Here is a 20,031-nt window from a genome sequence, read left to right on the forward strand (position 1 = left end):
GCAAACACAGGGCCTCTTCTTCAAAAATTGGTGAGAACTTCAAGGTGGTGACAGCTGAGTATTAAAGTGTGGGCCCTTGCTAAGCACAGGACCCTGTGCAGCTGCACATGTCACATGCCTGTAAAGCTGAACCTACCTGGGGTCAAACCATCTCTTCTCACTGCCAGCCACCTAATTCTGTTCTTACTCCTCTTCCTTCACAGCCCTCATGTAGGATTTCATTCCCTCTGCCTGTTCTCTCTGGCAGCCAGAATTAACCCTCTAAAGCGCAAATCTGCTCATATAACTGCCCAGCTTAAAATGCTCTAGTGACCTCTTAGCACCTTAAGGATAAAGCGCCAGCTACTGAGAATGGTCCCCTATGATGAACTCGGTGTGAGGATAACAAACCTTTCCATGCCATGCACAGTGTGATACACCTCTGTTCTTTAATATTGAAGCTACTCCTGCCCTTTACCTAGACAACTCTAGGTCTCAGGTTTCAACTGTGTGTGTATGTGTGTGTGTGTGTGTGTGTGTGTGTGTATGCAAGCATATGTACACATCTTTTTTGTAGTATTGGGGATTGAACTCAGGGGTGTTCTACCTCTGATCTACACCCCCAGCCTGATTTGATTTTTTTATTTTGAAGTAGGGTTTCACTGTGTTGCTGAGGATAGTCTCAAACCTGAGCTCCTCCTGCCTCAGCCTCCCAAGTACTGAGATTACGAAGTATGTGCCATTATTCCTAGCTATATCTGTTTTGTTTTGGTACTGGCAGTGGAACCCAGGTACATTCTACCTCTGAGCTACCCTCCTCCCCCAGCCCTGTTTTTCATTCTTTATTTTGAAACAGGATCTCACTGAGTTGTGGAGGGCCTCACAAAGAAACTGAGGCTGGCTGAGAACCTGCAATCCTCCTGTCTTAGCCTCCCAAGTACTGAGATTAAGGCGTATACCACAACACCCAGCTCACATCTGTTTTTTTTTGTTGTTGTTTTTGTTTTTGGCGGTACTGGGGATGGAACCCAGAGGCATTGTACCTCTGAGCTACATCTGTAGCCCTATTTTTTTTTTTTTTAGTCTTTTTATTTTTGAAACAGGGTCTCACTGAGTTGCGAAGGGCCTCGCTAAATAGCTGAGGCTGTCTGCGAACCACGATCCTTCAGTCTCTACCTCCTGAATGCTGGAATTACAAGCATGCACCACCATGCCCGGCTTTACATCCATTTTTAATGTTATAACACTACCTGGTATATAGTTAGCACAGAATGTATTAGGTAATATTACTGGAATACTAAATTAGGCTGAATATCCTTTTATACCTCCATACCACATCGCACATATATCTGACTTTAACCCCAATAAAGTGAAAGTGTCTCATCTGTCTGCCTCCACAACGAAAGTATAAGCTCCTTGACCCTGTCATTTATATTTTGATCCTAGAGCCAAAGTACTATTGTCATCTACATACAGTAGGCATTAAAAATGTTTATTAGCTGGGTGTGGTGGTGCACATCTGTAATTCCAGTACTTGGGAGGCTGAGATAGGTAGATTGTAGGTTCATTGCCAACCTCAGGAACTTAGGCTCTTTGCAACTTAGTGAGACCCTGTTTCAAAGTACAAAATAAAAAGGGCTGGGAGCGTAGCTCAGAGGTAGAATGTCCCTGAGTCTATTTTCAGAACCACACACACAAGTGCTTTTTAAACTGACTTCCAGCATACCTCCCAACCATTATTGGAAGTCCTAAAAAGGTTGTTGAAAAGTGCTTTCATCAAATGAGACCTCAGAAGCCAGACATGATGGCACACATTTATAATCCCAGTACTTGGGAGGTTGAGACAAAAGGATCACAAGTTCACAGCCAGCCTCAGCTACTTAAGTCCTCCACAATTAAGTGAGACACTGTTTCTAAATAAAGAATAAAAAATCAGGCTGGGGGTACAGCTCAGAGGTAGAATGCCTCTGGGTGCAATCCCCAGCAACACACACACACACACACACACACACACACACACACACACACACGACCTTAGCCCTGACAAAAATGAAAATTAAGAAAAAAATTTTTCAGCCACTAAAGCACTTCTCTTAAACCTCTAGTGCACAGCCCTCTGGGTTCCCATAATTTTCCTGTCTTTCCTATGAGCAATATTCTCAATTATTAGTGGTGTTTCTCCAGTAACGTCTCTAAATTTTCCTCCCTGGAGCATGGCACCCCTCATCTCTTGGACCTCTCTTTCTCTTCCACACTTCATGCATAGTGCACCAGGATAATTCTTAAGAGTTTAGGTGTCAAGCTTTGTGATGAGAATCCTAGATGTTGTGACCTGTTTTTTTCTAGAAAGTTTAATTAAGTATTAAAGAGGCCACATCAAAATGTATGAAGCTAATTTTTAAAGTTGTGACTGAGCCGGGCGTGGTGGCGCACGCTTGTAATCCCCGCGCTTGGGAGGCTGAGACAGGAGGATCGAGGTTTGAAGCCAGCCTCAGCTGGCTTAAGAGACCCTGTTTCCAAATAAAATATTAAATAGGTCTGGGAGTGTAGCCCGGAGGTAGAAGGCCCCTGTGTTCCATCCCCAGTACCACACACACACACACAAAATAAATAAATAAATAAATAAAGTTGTGACTGATCCGGTGTTTCCAACCTGTCTCTTCCCATCTCTTTGTTCTGAAAGCCAAGCCATCATACTTGGTAACTCTGGAGAAAGAGGGCAAAACAAGAATGTGTTTGAATAGAAGTTGTGATTCAAGCAAGCCTTCCTTTCCTAGCTACAGCAGATTTAAGGAGCTACTTTATGCGCATAGGTTGGAATATAGAGCCTTTGCTTTTCCTTAAAATAGCGCATCCGTTTTAAGGTACCTTCTCAATACTGGCATCTTAGAAAACACCAAGTTGACATACGGTGAGATTTGATGTATTAAATCGCTATGAGAAAAGATTATATGGAAGAATTCAAAACTATACATTGCTTGTGCAGGGTGTAGTGACACAGGTCTGTAATCCCAAGTACTTGAGAAGCTGAGACAGTAGGAAGCCAGCCTCAGCAATTTAGTGAGGGCCTCAGAAACTTGGTGAGAACTTGTTTCAACATTAAAAAAAAAAAAAAAAAAAAAAAAAAGGGCTAGGGATGTAGCTTGGAGGTAGAACACCCCTGGTTTCAATCCCCAGTACCACAGTACCACACACACACACACAAAATTATTAAATTGTTTGCATATGCTATATTTTGATTTGATGTGTTTTATGCATGTGGCCAAGGGCTGGGGGAAAATGGAAAAATGAAAGCTATATTCGGATGATGGGTTTAAGGCTGAATTCTCCAGCCATTTCTATAAAAACACCATATAGCATATCTTTTTTTGTTTGTTTGTTTTTTTGTGGTACTGGGGTTCCTGGAAGCCCCTCTACCTCTGGGTTACACTCCCAGACCTATTTTTTTTTTTATATATTTTTATTTGGAAACAGGGTCTCTTAAACCAGCGAGGCTGGCTTGGAACCTGCGCGACCCTCCTGTCTCCGCCTCCCAAGCGCGGGGATTACAAGCGTGCGCCACCACGCCCGGCTTATATAGCATATCTTAATGACAACCGAAGACAAAGAAGAAGGGGAGGTCAATACGGAATTTGAGCCCGGGGAGCGGAAATGACGACACGCCCACCGGGACGTCCGCGCTCAGAGGCGGCAGCGCACGGATTCCGGGCGGGCTCAGCGCGGCCTGCCTACTGTAGCACCCGGAACCCTCGAGACTCGCGCCTACGTTTTCCAGTCGGAGGACAAAGATCAGTTCCCGTTTCCCCGGAAGTTGTTGCACAGCCATTTCCGGGGTGGTGTGAGGAGGAGTTGGACTCCGAATGGGTCGCAGTCGCAGCCGCTCCCCGCGGAGGGGTGAGTGCAGAAGCAGTGCGGAGGGCGTGGGGCTCCGTCGGCGATGCATCCCTGGTTTTCTTCTTCTTCTTTTTTTAGAACCAGTGCAACGGAGAGGCGGGCGAAGGGTGGATGGGGGAGCGAAGACCTGGGCCCTGCACTCTACAGCCCCCACCCTCGGGTTGAAGGCAGGGACTCGTTGTCCAGCTTTATACAATGACTTTTTTTTATATATGTGGCCGGTGGCTTAGAATCAGACCACAGTTTCCTCACCTAATTCCTGGGTGACAGTGCATGAACCACCCAACCTTTCCGAATCCGATTCCCATAGTCATTGGGGGTAATACCGCCTTTTATGAAAAACTGATATGAGAATGTCACATACTGATTTTGCCTGACTCATAGATGCTCAGTAAATGTTAGTATCATGCCCAGTTTTTAATAGGGAAATCGGTATTTCGAATTTTGAATCCAGGGAGTTCATCTCATATCTTTTGGTCTCAACTTGATAAATGAGGGAGGGTGATGTAAAGAATCGAGAAAGGGTGATGATAGACTTCATCAATCTAGATTTTATCGGGAGATCTTAAGCCCTCAGTTCTTCCCTTGTTAGTTTTCACTGTCGACTTGTCCTATCTAAGTTTTCTTACAAGTTAACTGAGGTCTTGAGTCACCAGTGACTGTTGAGGACTTGAAGTGTGGCTAATCTGAACTGAGAGGACTAGAACAGACACTGGATTTCCTATTTCCCCCCAAAAAAACGTGAAGTATTTTTATTAATAACCCTTCATATCGCTTGCATGTCAGAATATTTATAGACTGTATATATTGGTATACACACCTATATTGGAGATATATATAAACATATGTAATAAAAAAATTCAGCCAGGCGTGGTGGCGCATGCTTGGAATCCCAGCATTTGGGAGGCTGAGACAGGAGGATCACAGTTCACAGACAGCCTCAACTATTTAGTGAGGTCCTCTGCAACTTAGTGAAACCCTGTTTCAAAATAAAAGAAAAAAATTAGGGCTGGGGATGTAGCTCAGAGGTGGACTGCCCCTGGGTCAAGAGAGAAAGGAAGGAGAGAGTAAGGAAGAAAAGAAGGTAGGAAGGAAGGAGAAAAAAATAGAGCTGGGGGGTGTAGCTCATAGGTAGAATGCTTCTGGTTCAATCCCCAGTACTAAAAGAAAAGAAAAAGAAATGAAAAAAAGATGTAACTTTTCATTGTGACTACTAGAAATGGCTCCCATTATATTTCTTTTGGACTGCAGAGCTTTAGATATTTGAGGCACTTTTTGCCTCTGCAATTTTTGTGTCTCTGTATTAGAACGTAGGCGGTCCCGGTCTGCATCCCGGGAGAGAGAACGCAGGCGCCGAGAAAGGTCCAGATCGAGGGAGAGAGATCGGAGAAGAAGCCGCTCAAGATCCCCACATCGAAGGCGCTCCAGGTAAATGCAGAAAATAAACCAGAAGCTTGACTGCAGAGCCACAAAGGAAAAAGAAAAATTAACCTCACTTTATTCTAAAACTAACATCCTCCCTGGGAAAACAGGGCTAATTACAGTCAACAATATATGGAGCTGTCATGAAGAATAATGAACGAAAAGTACTAGTGTGATGCTTGGCAAGAGTAAGAAACTATTTTGTCTTTTTGTTGGTTGTTTTTTAACTTTTTGATGATAACTATTTACTCAAGTATATAATCAAGAATGAGAGATCTTAAAAGAACCTTAGAAATGAGCCGGGTGTGGTGGCGCACGCTTGTAATCCCAGTATTTGGGAGGCTGAGACTGGAGGATTGTGGTTCTCTGACAGCCTCAGCTACTTAGTGAGGCCCTTTGTAACTCATTGAGACCCTGTTTCAAAAAATAAAAAGGATTTTAAAAATAGGGCTAGGGGTATAGCTTGGGGGTACAGTGCCCCTGGGTTCCATCCCCAGTACTGCCAAAAAAAAAAAAAAAAAGAAAAAGAAAAAGAAAAAAAAAGAAAAGAAAAGGAAAAAAAGAAAGAAAAGGAGCTCTTTCTATTTTGTGGGGGTCTGGGGTTGGAACCAAGGGACATTCAACCTCTGAGCTACACTCCCTGGTCTCACTAAGTTGCAGAGGGTCTCACTAAATAGCTGAGGCTGTCTGTGAACTGCAATCCTCCAGTCTCAGCCTCCCGAATCCTGAGATTACAAGCATGCGTCACCATGCCCGGCTTTCTAGAAAGGAGCTCTTTTTTAATAAGCATCAATTGCTAAGCCAGACATGGTGGTGCAGGCTTATAACCCAATATTTGGGAGGCTGAGACAGGAGGATCAAAGGTTCAAGGCCAGCAACTTATTAAGACCCTTTTTGGGGATGTAGCTCAGAAGTAGAATGACACTGGGTACAAAACCCAGTCCTCTCTGCCCACTCCCCAAGCATCAATTGGTGTTTTAGTGGTGTGTGTACATATGTGTGTGTGTGTGTGTGTGTGTGTGTGTGTGTGTGTGTGTGTATAATTGTTAGAAACTTTTAAGGTAGGTTTTTCTGCATCACAAGAAATATTCTAGCCTAGCTATATTGAGTACAACAGAGGAATAAGCAGTAAAACTGTATTTTTAATTTTTTTTTTTTTTCAAGAGAGCCGAGGCAGAACCTTCTTCCCGGCTGTTCTATGGGGTATAGACTTGGGGTTCTTTGGAGCTTGGCTTTTGTTCAGTCTTCACTTTTCAGGAATCCTGTCTATTTGTGTTGATCAACAGAGTCCCCATCTAACATCTTTACGTATAAATACTAGATCTCCGAGACGACATAGATCCACATCCCCTTCCCCTTCACGATTAAAAGAAAGAAGAGATGACGAAAAGAAAGAAGCAAAAGAAACAAAGAGCAAAGAACGGCAGATAACCGGTAAACAACCTTATTTAGATAACTTCAGTCATAAGTTATAAAATATAATTTCTGAACAATTAAGTATTAAGAATTTTCTAGAATTCATTACATATAGTTTTGAGGCTTCGTTTTAATTATACCTTAGTGAGTTGTTGGTTATTCATAGTATTCCTGATATATTCTAGGAAGGCTAGTTAAAAGCACGAAAATACTCTGTTTTGGAAGCATCTCCAACTTAGATAGAAAGTGTCACATCTGATATTTAAAAATGGTCCTCTTCAGCTGGGGATTACACTTGTAATCCCCGTGCTTGGGAGGTGGAGACAGGAGGATCGCGCAGGTTCGAAGCCAGCCTCGCTGTTTCCAAAAGAAAGTATAAAATAGGTCTGGGAGTGTAGCCCGGAGGTAGAAGGGCTTCCAGGAACCCCAGTACCACCCCCCCCCCAAAATGGTCCTCTCCAAAGGGTGCAAGTAGAGCCGTCTTTCCTTGTGCCCAAAGTTGTTACATTCTATCCAAATTTAAGAGGAATTTTTCTTAGACTCGCCTTTTGTGTAATCAGTGTTGGTGAGGTGGAATGTCTGTTAATCTATTGCCACTTGTGTGTGTGCATGCTTGCTCACATGCGTGTGTGTATAATGATGGGAGAGTTAAAAATAGTTATTTTTGCAGAGGAAGACTTGGAAGGCAAAACAGAGGAAGAAATAGAAATGATGAAGTTAATGGGATTTGCCTCTTTCGATTCTACAAAAGTAAGTAAAACATGCAGCCAGTTAAACATTCTGATTTTAATTGATTCATTATGCCTGTCCTTTGTGTGTGTGTGTGTGTGTGTGTTGATATCACTTATAATTTCTTCTGTTGGGATAAGTTTATTTGGTTTTAAGACCATAACTATCTGTGTGAAGGGCTTTAAGAGCACAGAGGAGGAAGCATTGAACTGACATTGGAACTCAGGGAGTGTTTGCCAGAGTCATTGCTCTGAGTTAGGTCACAAAGGGCAAGTAGAGGTGATCGGAGAAGAGGAGGATCATTTAAAGTCGATGCCGGGCTGTATTCGTTCGAGTCACCCCTCCATGCCACTCTGGCATGGGGCTGTATTTCTATTTTCTGTATTTCTATCCTTCTAATAAACTTCTTTAAATCTTCAAAAAAAATTAAATAAATAAATAAATAGCCGGATGTGGTGGCACACGCTTGTAATCCCCACGCTTGGGAGGCTGAGACAGGAGGATCACACGGGTTCGAAGCCAGCCTCAGCTACTTAGTGAGGCTCTCGGCAACTTAGTGAGACCCTGTTTCCAAATAAAATATAAAAAAGGTCTGGGAGTATAGCCCAGAGGTAGAAAGCCTCTGGGTTCCACCCCCAGTACCACCACCAAAAAAATAAAAATAAATAAATAAATAAATAAATAAATAAATAAATAAAGTCGATGCTGGCTGGAGGGTGGTGGTACACACTTGTAATCCCAGTACTTGGAGGCTGAGCAGGAGAATCTGGGTTTGTGGCCAGCCTCAACTACTTAGTGAGGCCCTCTGAAATTTAGTGAGACCCTGTTTCAAAATAAAGACTAAAAAATAGGCCTGGGGATATAGCTCAGAGGTAGAATGTCCCTGGGTTCAATCCCTAGTGCTGCATGCGCACTCATGTATATGCATGCGCACGCTCGTGTGCGCGCACACACACAGCAAGAATGAGAGCAAAATGATGCCAGCTGGGTGTGGTGGTGGAGCCTGTAATCCCAGTATTAGGGAGGCTGAGACAAGAGGATCATTAGTTCCAGATCAGCCTCAGTAATTAGCTTTGTCCTTAGCAACTTAGACCTTGTTTCAAAATAAAAAAATAAAAAGGGCTGGGGTTAAACAAAAAAAGAAACAAAGAAAATAGATGCTGTGTAGGTGTGACAGAGTATGGTGTACTGTGGGAATTTCACATTCAGTGACTGTTTCAAGGGTGTTGATGTGCTAATGCCTGTGACCGAGGAGACAAGTGGAGATAGGAGCCAAATCATGGAGGGATTTTGGTGTCTTTAGCCATGTAAGGAATTTAGAGTTGAGGGTTTTAGGTGTTGAGGAAGCAAGGGCTTATGAACAAGGGCGTGACAAGATTATATATATGGTTTAGAAAATTGACTCCAGGGACAGCTTGGAGGACAGATGGGAGGTGGGTAGGTTAGATAGAGGCAGGAGAGCTGCTGAGTCTCGCAGTGAAAGATGATGCAGGACTGCCCGAGTCTAGAGCCACTCAGGAGCCAGGTAGTAAGTGGAAGTCAGCAGTGATGCCTCTGAGGAATGGGGCTGGGGGCTGGGAGGGGACCGCTGCGAAAAGGAACATTCAGCTGCTAGATAAAAGTAGTTGGGCCCTATCCAAATACCAGGCCGTTTTACAGGAGGAATTTAAGTATTCATGGGTTTTGATATGGAGGGAAAGGCCTAGAACAGTCCTCCTTAGGTACCAAGACACAGCTCTTATTTGTCTTGGGAAATAGTTGTATTTTTATTAGAACAATATTATGTTAACATATGATGGCTTATAAAAAGTAATTTTTTTTTTAGGCCCACACTTGTAACCCCAGCATTTGGGAGGCTGAGACAGGAGGATCATGGTTTGCAGCCAGCCTCAGCTACTTAGTGAGGCCCTTTGCAACTAGTGAGATCCTGTTTCAAAATAAAGAATCAAAAATAGGGCAGGGGGTGTAGCTCAGAGGTAGAATGCCCCTGGGTTCTATGGAAGGAAGGGGCAAGAATAGAAAGAGAGGTGTGGAAAGAAAGAATATAATTTATAATTTAAAATTTTTTTTTTTTTTTTTTTTTTGCGGTACTGGTGATGGAACCCAGAGGCTTTCTACCTCTGGGCTATACCCCCAGACCTGTTTTATATTTTATTTGGAAACAGGGTCTCACTAAATTGCTGAAAGCCTCACTAAGTAGCTGAGGTTGGCTTCGAACCTGTGCGATCCTCCTGTCTCAGCCTCCCAAGCGCTGGGATTACAAGCGTGTGCCACCACACCTGGTTTAAAATTTATTTTCTAAGCTGGGTGTTGTGGTGCACGCTTGTAATCCCACTATTTGTGAGGCCGAGACAGGAGGATTGTATGTTCTTGGTCAGCCTCAGCTACTTAGTGAGGCCCTCCACAACTTATTGAGACCCCATTTCAAATAAAGGATTAAAAAATAGTGCTGGGGTGTAGCTCAGAGGTTGAAGGGGTCTGGATTCAATCCCCAGTACCGCAAAAAAAAAAAAAAAAAAAAAAAAATTTTTCTAGAGGTTGAGGATGTAGCTCAGAGGAGGCCCTGGATTTAGCTATTCCCCAACACCACCAAAAAATAAATATCATTTTTCTAGAACTTTCAGTCCTTCCATTTAGTTTTGCAAATGGAAATTTGAGGCTTTTGAAATGAATTGCCAATAATCTACATCTCACTAATTGAGGAGGCACATTACTGTAACTCCAGCCACTGAGATTCCAGCAGCTTGGGAAGCTGAAGCAGTAGGAGCACGAGTCCCAGACCAGCCTGGACAGTTTAGGAAGACCCTGTCTCAAAGTATAAGGTTCAGAGAGCTGGGGATGTAGCTCAGTGATAGAGTGCTCTTGGGTTCAATTTTGCCTATTAACAAAAATACACAAATAACTCTTACACTTCCTGTATTCCTTTGCCTTGTTAATGGGATGAGGCAGTCTCAAATGCTTTTAAGAGTTTTTTAATCAATGTGGTAGTGAAGGGCTCAAAATGACAGTGTGCACCTTCAGAGGAGCACTGAGACATGACTGTTAAGGTGAGAAAATTAAGAGTGAGCTCTTGTTCTCGCAATGGTTGCGTGAACTCCATTTTGGAATTTAATTCTGTGTATGTATTAGCTTTTTTTTTTTTTTGAATACATGAAATCCTCTGCTTTTTCCCCAAAGAATATAAATGAGTGGGGTGTGTGTGTGATGGATAAATAAATTTCCAAGGTATGACAATTCTTTCTTTTTTGTGTGTGTGGGACTGGAGATTGAACCCAGAGGCATTCTGAGCTATACCCCCGGCCTATTTTATTTTTTATTTGGAAATAGGATCTTACTAGGTTGCTAAGGCTTGCTTCAAGCCATGATCCTTCTGTCTCAGTATCCAAAGTACTGGGATTACATGTGTGTGCCACCATACATGACAAGCAATTATAATTCTATTGTTGAAAAATAGAGAAGGAGTTTCTTTGAATTATTTTCTTGTTTTTTTTTTTTTTTGTGTGTGTGTGTGTGTTACCATTTTTTTTTTCTTTTTTGTAGTGTTGTGGATGGAACCCAGGGGCATTCGACCTCTGAGCTACACCCCCAGCACTATTTTCTATTCTTTATTTTGAAACAAGGTCTCACTGGGTTGCAGAGGGCCTCACTCACTAAATAGCTGAGACTGTCTGCGAACTGTCATCTTCCGGTCTCAGCCTCCCGAATGCTGGAATTACAAGCATGCGCCACCACATCTGGCTTTGGTATTACTATTTTTTTTTACTTATATTTGAAAATCTTGAGAGGGATAAAGGTAGAGATACCCTTTATTTTTGTGTGTGCGTGTGTGAGTGCACTCAAATGATTAGGATGGAACTCAGGGACTACCACTAAGCTGTACGCCAGCCACCCTCCAGGCTCTCACTAAATTACAGAGTGCTGCTTGGTGGTCTTCCTGTGTCAGCCTCCCATGTACTGGGATTATAGTCATAAGACACTGTGTCCAATTTATGCTTTACTTTTAAATATAGTCAGTGCTAAAGATGTTTGTTTATAAAGGAAAAATTAGGTGAAAATTCATAGATCCTATAAAAATTATGGAGCACCATGCAGTCACATGGTGTCAGCTGGTCTTTTGTTTAGTGCTGAGATGGAATCTGGGGCCACTGTGCTGTGCAATTGTACTGCCACTAGTTACAGCCCCAGCTCCATGTCAGTTGTTTTCTAATGACTTCTGTGAGTGTGTTAATTCAGTTATATAAGTTGGCTTCATAGCCATCAGTTACAAAGTCTTAGCTCATTCATGCTTTTCAGTAATGGGTGTCTTATGATACATCCATCACTGATCTATTGTGGAACGAACCAACAACACCTTTCCTTTCTTCCTTCCTTCCTCCCCTCCCTCCCTCCCTCCCTTTCTCCCAATTTTATTTTATTTTATTTTTATTTTTATTTTTTGGTGGTCCTGGGGGTGGAACCCAGAGGCTTTCTACCTTCAGGCTATACTCCCAGACCTATTTTATATTTTATTTGGAAACAGGGTCTCACCAAGTTGCTGAGAGCCTCACTAAGTAGCTGAGGCTGGCTTCGAACCTGTGTGATCCTCCTGTCTCAGCCTCCCAAGTGCTGGGATTACAAGTGTGTACCACCACACCCGGCTATTTTTTATTTTGAAATATAATCTTGCTAGGTTGATGAGGCTTATCTCAAAACCTGAGATCCTCCTGTTTCAGCTTCCCAAGTATTGGGATTACCAGCATGTGCCACCATGCCTGGCTCTTTATTCATTTATTTACTTTAATGCAGTGCTGGGAAATCTCACTTCAGGCGTCATCACTTGCTAGGCAAGTGACCCACCGCTGAGCTAGTGCCTGGTCCTGTTGTGGGACTTTTACATAGTGCCAGTATAGTTATATTTTTTACCTTCTACTTTAGCATTTTTCTAGAAAGTTTCAAAGTTTGGTTACATTTACCAGTGGATAATTTTCTGTCCTAGCATGTAAATAAAGGAGAATAGGGGCAATAACTGTGCAAGTCTGCACAAGCTTCCACGCCTTTAGAACGTGAGCATCGTAAAGAAATTGACTTACCCAAGTTGATTCACTCCCCCGAAGCCAGTCTTTCCAAGTCATGCCTGCCTTCTCTTCATGGGCAGTCAGAATCACATGTCTTCCAGTATCCCCTCCTCACAACCTCAACAACAAACAGATGGAAACATGAACAGAAAATGAGTTTGAATATGTTTATTTTAGTTTCACTTCAAATATGTACGTAGCTCACCTGTGTACGACGTAAATCCCCCCGCCCCTTTGCAGTGTCTAATAAGCACGCCATATGGACAGGCCACATGAGCATGAGTGATGATAGAGGAATGTGGGGCTTGAGAGTCACAAGTGTGTTTCCTGGCGTTAGCTATGACGTTCATTTTACAGGCGTTTTCCAAACACCTGTCTGTGCAGTGGCCCAGGATATGGGAATGCAAAGGGGACTCTCCCACGTCTCCTTCATCCAGGCTTGTAGTGTCACTGAGGCAATAGTATCATGATGCACGTCACAGTGACACAGGGTGAAACGCCAGATGCTGAGGAAAGCACAGTTAACATTCTTCAGGAGTTAGAAAAGGCGGCCCTTCTTGCCAGCTGGGTCATTTGAATTGGGCCTTGAAGGATAGATAGGAACCAGATAGTTGGCGATTGGATGGGGGAGGACAGGCATTCAGAGATGAGAAACAGAATGGGGGCAAGTGGGTATGGTGAGGTAACGCGCTGGATCAGCTCATAAAGCAATTTGGGAAAAAGAGTATTATGCTACAGTTAGAAAAGCCAAGACAACAACCCAGCCTTTTTTTTTCCCCTTGATACTGGGGATCGAACCTAAAGGTGTTCTGTCTCTAGCTACATCCTCAGCCCTTTTTATTTTGAAACAGGATATCGCTAAGTTACTATGATCTGGCTTTAAACCTATGATCCTCTTGTCTTAGCCTCTCAAGTCCTGGGTTTACAGGTATATGCCACTGTGACCATCTAACAACCCAACTTTCATGTCTGTTTTCTTCCTGTCTCAGCCTCCCAAAGGCTGGGATTACAAGTGTGTGCCACCACGCCCGGCTCATGTCTATTTTCTTTGTTCTGATTCTTAAAGACCAAAATGGAGCCAGGCATGGTAACACACACATGTACTCCCAGTATTTGGGAGGCTGAAACAAGATAATCACAGGTTCGAGGACAGCTTTAGCAATATAGCAAGACTCTCAGCAACCTAGCAAGACCCTGTTTCAAAAATTAAAAATTAAATAGGGTTGGAGGAGTAGCTCAGAGATACAATGCCCCTAGGTTCAATCCCTAGTACTACATACACAAAATGAAAATCAAAATGGAAAGGCTTGTATAAAAAAATTAGATTTAAGCCAGGCATGGTGGCACACGCTTGTAATTCCAGTACTTGGGAGGCCGAGACAGGAGGATCACACAGGTTCGAAGCCAGCCTCAGTTACTTAGTGATGGTCTCAGCAACTTAGTGAGACCCTGTTTCCAAATAAAATATAAAAATAGGTCTAGAAGTGTAGCCCAGAGGTAGAAAGTCCCTGGGTTCTATCCCAGTACCACGTTAAAAAAAAAAAAAAAAAGGCCGGGCGTGATGGCACACATTTGTAATCCCTGCGCTTGGGAGGCGGAGACAGGAGGATCACACAGGTTTGAAGCCAGCTGTGCTGGCTTAAGAGACCCTGTTTCCAAATAAAATATAAAATAGGTCTGGGAGTGTAACCTGGAGGTAGAAGGGTTTCCAGGAACCCCAGTACCACACAAAAAAGAGAGAGAGAGAGAGAGAGAGAGAGAGAGATTGATTTAGATAAATGAAAACTGTTCAGCCATGATTTGAGAATAATTTGAACTAAGGTTATAGGTTAAATTTTGTGTGAATGTGAATTTTTCTGGAGATAGTATCTACAACTTTTATATGGTTGCAAAGGATTCTTTGAGCAAAAGACAGGATCTGCGACAGCATGCCTTACACATAATATATGTAGCATGAATGTTTGTTTATTTGAATCTTGTATTAATTGCTTATATGTGACTATAAAAGTATGAGCAGAATTCTAATACTTGAGAATTCATGCATATCATCAAGATAATGAAAATTCTTTCTCCCTTATTGGACTATTTCCTCTTGCCATATAAGTATGTCAATGGGATCCATCTCTTTGATCTAAGCATTTAATGTGTCCTTCCTTTTTTTGTTTGTTTTTTTTTTTGTTTATTGTTCTTTTTTTAGGGGAAGAAGGTAGATGGCTCTGTCAATGCCTATGCCATAAATGTGTCTCAGAAGAGGAAGTACAGGTAGGCATAACCTCCTCCCCCATTATTATGTTTAATGAAATAAATTCATATTAGGAAAAGAATTTTATTATAGAATAATCATGTTGGTTGGGAAATATAGCAGTTTTCTGTATTGCCCCTTGGTTTTTTTGTTTTGTTTATTGTGCTGGGAGTTGAACCTAGGGACATTTAACCTCTGAGCTACTTTTCCAGCCGTGTTATTTTTGAAAGAGGATCTCCCTAGGTTTCTGAGAGTTCTGCTAAGTTGCTGAAGCTAGTCTTGAACTTTCGATCCTCTTGTCTCAGCCTCCCCAAATAATGGAATTACAGGCATGTGCAGTCATGCCCAGCTGTCCCATTTTTGTTTGTTTGTTTGTTGTTGTTGTTGTTGTTTTGGCAGTACCAGGGATGGAACCTAGGGGCATTCTACCTCCGAGCTACACCTTCCGCCCTATTTTTTTATTCTTTTTATTTTGAAATGGTCTCACTGATTTGGAAGGGCCTCGCTAAGTAGCTGAGGCTAATCGTGAACCACAATCCTCCGGTCTCCACCTCCCAAATGCTGGGATTATAAGCATGCACCACCATGCTTGGATGCCCCTTGTTTTAAAGAAGTAATTTCCTTTATGTTATGTTAAGTTTAACTTGTTTTCCAGCCAGGCGTGGTGGTGCACGCTTATAATCCCAGCATTTGGGAGGCTGAGACCAGAGGATCACGGTCGCGGACAGCCTCAGCTACTTAATGAGGCCCTCTGCAACTCAGTGAGACCCGGTTTCAAATTAAAGAATAAAAAATAGGGAAGGGGATATAGATTGGAGGTCAAATTCCTCTGAGTTCCATCCCCAGACCTGCCAAAAAAAAAAAAAAAATTGTTTTCCAGTGTATATTTGAGCAAATAGCTATTATAGAGAGGGTAAATATCTTAAGGCTGTAGATAATAAGTTCCACAAAAAGGCGTAACTTCAAGTCTGTGGATTTTGACTCTATTTTTAATATTTATTTTGTGGTACTGGGGATGAAACACAGGGGCATTCTTAGTGGCAAAGGGCCTCACTAAGTAGCTGAGGCTGGCCACAAACCATGATCCTCCTTTCTCAGCCTCCCAAATGCTTGGATTACAAGTGTGGGACACCACGCCCAGCTGATTTTACTCTAAATATAGGTTTAAATTAGATTCATTTAAGCCAGGCATGGTGGTACACACTTATAATCCTAGTACTTGGGAGGCTGAGACAGGAGGATCAAAGGTTTGCAGCAAATCAGAGGTAAATGAGCCCCTCAACACCTTAGTGAGACCCCTTTTCATAATAAAAAATAAAACATAGGGCTGGGGGTATTAACTCAGACTGAATGCCCCTGGGTTCAATTTCTGGTCCGGGGGGGTGGGGGGGAATATCCCATCCTAACAGTTTACCTAGTGATTATGTAAGGATTTCAACTATAAATATATTTTTCTATTAAATATAAGCATATTCTATTTGTACCATAGATTTGGAATAAACTAATTAGTTTATTCAATATTTTAATTTTTTTTCTTTTTTGTGGTACTGTAGATGGAACCTGGGGCATTCTACCTCCAAGTTACCCCCAGTCCTATTTTTTATTATTTATTTTGAAACAGGGTCTCACTGAGTTAGAAAGGGCCTCACAAAGCAGTTGAGGCTGTCCACATTGATATTTAAATCCTCAATGAAAGAAAAAAGTCAAGTAAACATTGCCTTTATTTTCACTTTAGTGATAAAAACAAATATTCCAGTTAATTTAGACTATAAAGAATGTGATCTGAGAATGCTGTGAGCTAAGGTACTATAATCATTTTGGACAATCTTCTGTAAAATTACTTTGAAATAAAGTCTTATGGGGCTGGGCATGGTGACACACACTTGTAATCTCAGTACTTGGAAGGTTGAGACAGGAGGCTCGCAGATTCAAGGACAGTCTCAGCAAATAGTGAGACTCTCATCACCCTTGTGAGACTCTGTTTCCAAATAAAAATAAAATAGGGCTGGGGGTGTAGTTCAGAGGTAGAATGAAGCTGGGCATGGTGGTGTGCACTTGTAATCCCAGCATTTGGGAGGCTGAGACAGGAGGATCTGGGTTCTCGGCCAGCCTCAGCTACTTAGTGAGCCCCTTTGCAACTCAGTGAAATCCTGTTTCAAAATAAAGAATAAAAAATAGGGCTGAGGCTATAGCTTGGAGGTAGAATGCCCCTGGGTTCCATCCCCAGTACCGGAAAAAAAAAATAGAGGTAGAATGCCTCTGGGTTTAATCCCCAGGGCCATGAAAGAAAGAAGGAAGGAAGGAAGGAAGGAAAGAAGGAAAGAAAAGTTTTATGAGGATAACCATTCAGTGTACAACTAAGTTTTCTGGATGGGTACCTATTTTGGAGTTCTCCATTTCCTTAAATTAAGTGTTTAATGTTATCTAAAATAAGTATGGATTTTCATTTGATTGTTTTAAGTCTGTAGAGTCGTCCCAAATAATTCTGAGAATACACTTCCATACTACAACTTGTAGTTCAAAGAAACCCAAAACGCTTTGGCTTATTTTAAAAGTAAAGTATAATCACTTCTTGGCCTTTGGGCTAAGATCAAATGTATAGCTGTTTGTATCAGTTTAAAAGTAAAGTATGGCCGGGCGTGGTGGCGCACGCTTGTAATCCCGGCGCTTGGGAGGCGGAGACAGGAGGATCGCGCTGGTTCAGAGTCAGCCTCGCTGGCTTAAGAGACCCTGTTTCCAAATAAAATGGGTCTGGGAGTGTAGCCCAGACGTAGAAGGGCTTCCAGGAACCCCAGTACCACCACCATAATAAATAAATAAATAAATAAATAAATAAATAAATAAATAAATAAATAAATAAATGTAAAGTATGGGCTGCAGTGTGGCACACGCTTGTAATCCCAGCATTTGGGAGGCTAGAGGATTGCGGTTTGTGGACAGCCTTAGCTACTTAGGGAGGCCCTTTGCAACTCATTGAGACCCTGTTTCAAAACTAAAAAGACTAAAAAATAGGGCTGGGGGTGTAGTTGTATTGCCCCTGGGTTCCATCCGGAGTACCACAAAAAATAATAATAATAATAAATAATAAAGTATGGGCTGGAGGTATGGCTCAGTAGAAGAGCACTTTCCTGTCATGCATGAGAACCTAGGTTCGATACTCCAGCTCCAAGAAAGTAAGTGAATGAACCATCCATCCCCCCCCAGTATTTAGAATTAAACCCAGGAGCGCCCTACCACTGAGCTACATCCCCAGCCCTTTTTGTTTTTTATTTTGAAACAGGGTTTCACTAAGTTGCCCAGGCTGGCCTTGAGTGTGGAATCCTCCTGCCTCACTGGAATAGCTGGGATTATAGGCATGAGCCACCAGGCCTGGCAAATCATCTCTTGTTAGTGGATATTAAATAACCTTGAATAGTTTCTATCCTCCACCATTTTAAAGGTAATTTTAGGTTTAATAGCTGAAGTATATTTTATGATTTTTTAAAATAAAAGCCCAGATTAAAAAAAATAATGAATTTTCTCTTCTCATCATAGGCAGTACATGAATCGAAAAGGTGGATTCAACAGACCTTTGGATTTTATTGCATGAGAATTGAAATGCTGAAGAATGATTTTTTTCTCTTCATCTTGGTTAAAGAGTGAATTTTGTACTTATGCTTCAAAAACAGGATTGCATTTCTTCTTATAAAGTAAGAAAATCCTATTTATGATGTGCATAGTTCACTTAACCTTTCCTACAAAGGAGATAGGTTAAATATTACATTTTTTAGGAAATATCATTTGGGGCATTCAGCAACCCCATTTTGTTTGTCCTTATTCCTATGGAACTTGTATATGTTTTCTTCTTGGATGCTGTTAGGACTTTTTAAAAAACCATGAAAGTAATTTTGATGTGAGTTTCTTTAATAAAGCAATATTTCTACCCATTTTATATTTGATAAATATTTTTATTACTAGATAGAATTTCTCTAGACATTTTTTTCACACATAAATTTAGATACCTTGATTGTTAATAATTTTAAAATTAGATAAATTAAAAGATATAGCTTTGGATTTTTGTATCTTCCATGTCCCCCCCCCATGCAAAATCATTTTATCTTTTCCCACAATAATAAAAGCAGTACATATTTGTTACAAAAAAAATACCTGGGAAACCAAACATTTAAAGAAAAACATAAATTACCTATAGTCTATCCCAGAAGTAATCAGTATTAACATTTTGGTGTATGTCTTTCTGTGCTTCTGTGGGTATGTATTTCTCACTTCCACCCACCCATGGTTTTTACTCTTTGGACTGGACACTCACCTTGGTTGTACGATAGTTTATTAATTTGTTAACTAATCCCAATTGGTTAATATTAGCTTGTCTTCCATGACTTACTATTATAATTAAAACTATTATTCCTACTATAATTAGATGATTGTTACTATATATCAATGCTAACATAATACTATATATTATAATGAAATCTCCTTTACATAAATATTTTTGTACTTGATCTATTATTTCCTCAGGCTCAGTTCTTAGATGTGACATTACTGGGTAAGAGATAAGTGTTACTGGGGATTGAATCCAGGGGCATTCTACCTCTGAGCTATACCCTCAGCTTGCTTGCTTGCTTGCTTGCTTTTTTCTTTTTTCTTTTTTCTTTTTTCTTTTTTCTTTTTTGGTGGTACTGGAGGTGGAACCCAGAGGCTTTCTACCTCTGGGCTATACTCCCAGACCCATTTTATATTTTATTTGGAAACAGGGTCTCACTTAAGTTGCTGAGAGCCTCACTAAGTAGCTGAGGCTGGCTTCGAACCTGCGTGATCCTCCTGTCTCAACCTCCCAAGCGCGGGGATTACAAGTGTGCGCCACCACGCCCGGCACTACTTTATTTATTTATTTATTTATTTATTTATTTATTTATTTATTTTTGTGGTTCTGGGGTTCCTGGAAGCCCTTCTACCTCCAGGCTACACTCCCAGACCTATTTTTATATTTTTATTTGGAAACAGGGTCTCTTAAGCCAGTGCGGCTGGCTTCGAACCTGTGTGATCCCAAACGTGGGGATTACAAGCGTGTGCCACCACGCCCAGCTGAAAGCTCTTTCTTTATTGAAAACAGAACCAAAACCATCATCCATTTTGTTTGCTATCACACTGGCTTTTGAGGCTCTGTGGGGAGTTTTTTTTAGTAACTACAACTACATGGGACATAAGTCAGACACTCAGATGTTACAGAGAGTATCTAATGACAGGTTAGTTGTGTATCCATTGGTATCTTTCATACATATACAAGCATACATATTT

General features: G+C 41.6%; 1 protein-coding gene across 1 annotated transcript; it reads left to right on the forward strand.

Moving 5' to 3' along the window:
- Positions 1–3,984: 3,984 nt before the first annotated feature.
- On the forward strand, positions 3,985–18,325 carry SNRNP27 (small nuclear ribonucleoprotein U4/U6.U5 subunit 27; the record flags this gene model as incomplete). The annotated part of the gene is made up of 6 exons (XM_080711387.1): positions 3,985–4,033; positions 5,181–5,301; positions 6,617–6,729; positions 7,382–7,461; positions 14,692–14,756; positions 18,271–18,325. 6 exons carry the CDS (start codon positions 3,985–3,987, stop codon positions 18,323–18,325), a joined length of 483 nt encoding a protein of 160 aa, XP_080567513.1.
- Positions 18,326–20,031: the final 1,706 nt, after the last annotated feature.

Source organism: Muscardinus avellanarius (assembly GCF_963383645.1).
Source record: "Muscardinus avellanarius genome assembly, chromosome: 15".
In the NCBI taxonomy this organism is placed as follows: Eukaryota; Metazoa; Chordata; class Mammalia; order Rodentia; family Gliridae; genus Muscardinus; species Muscardinus avellanarius.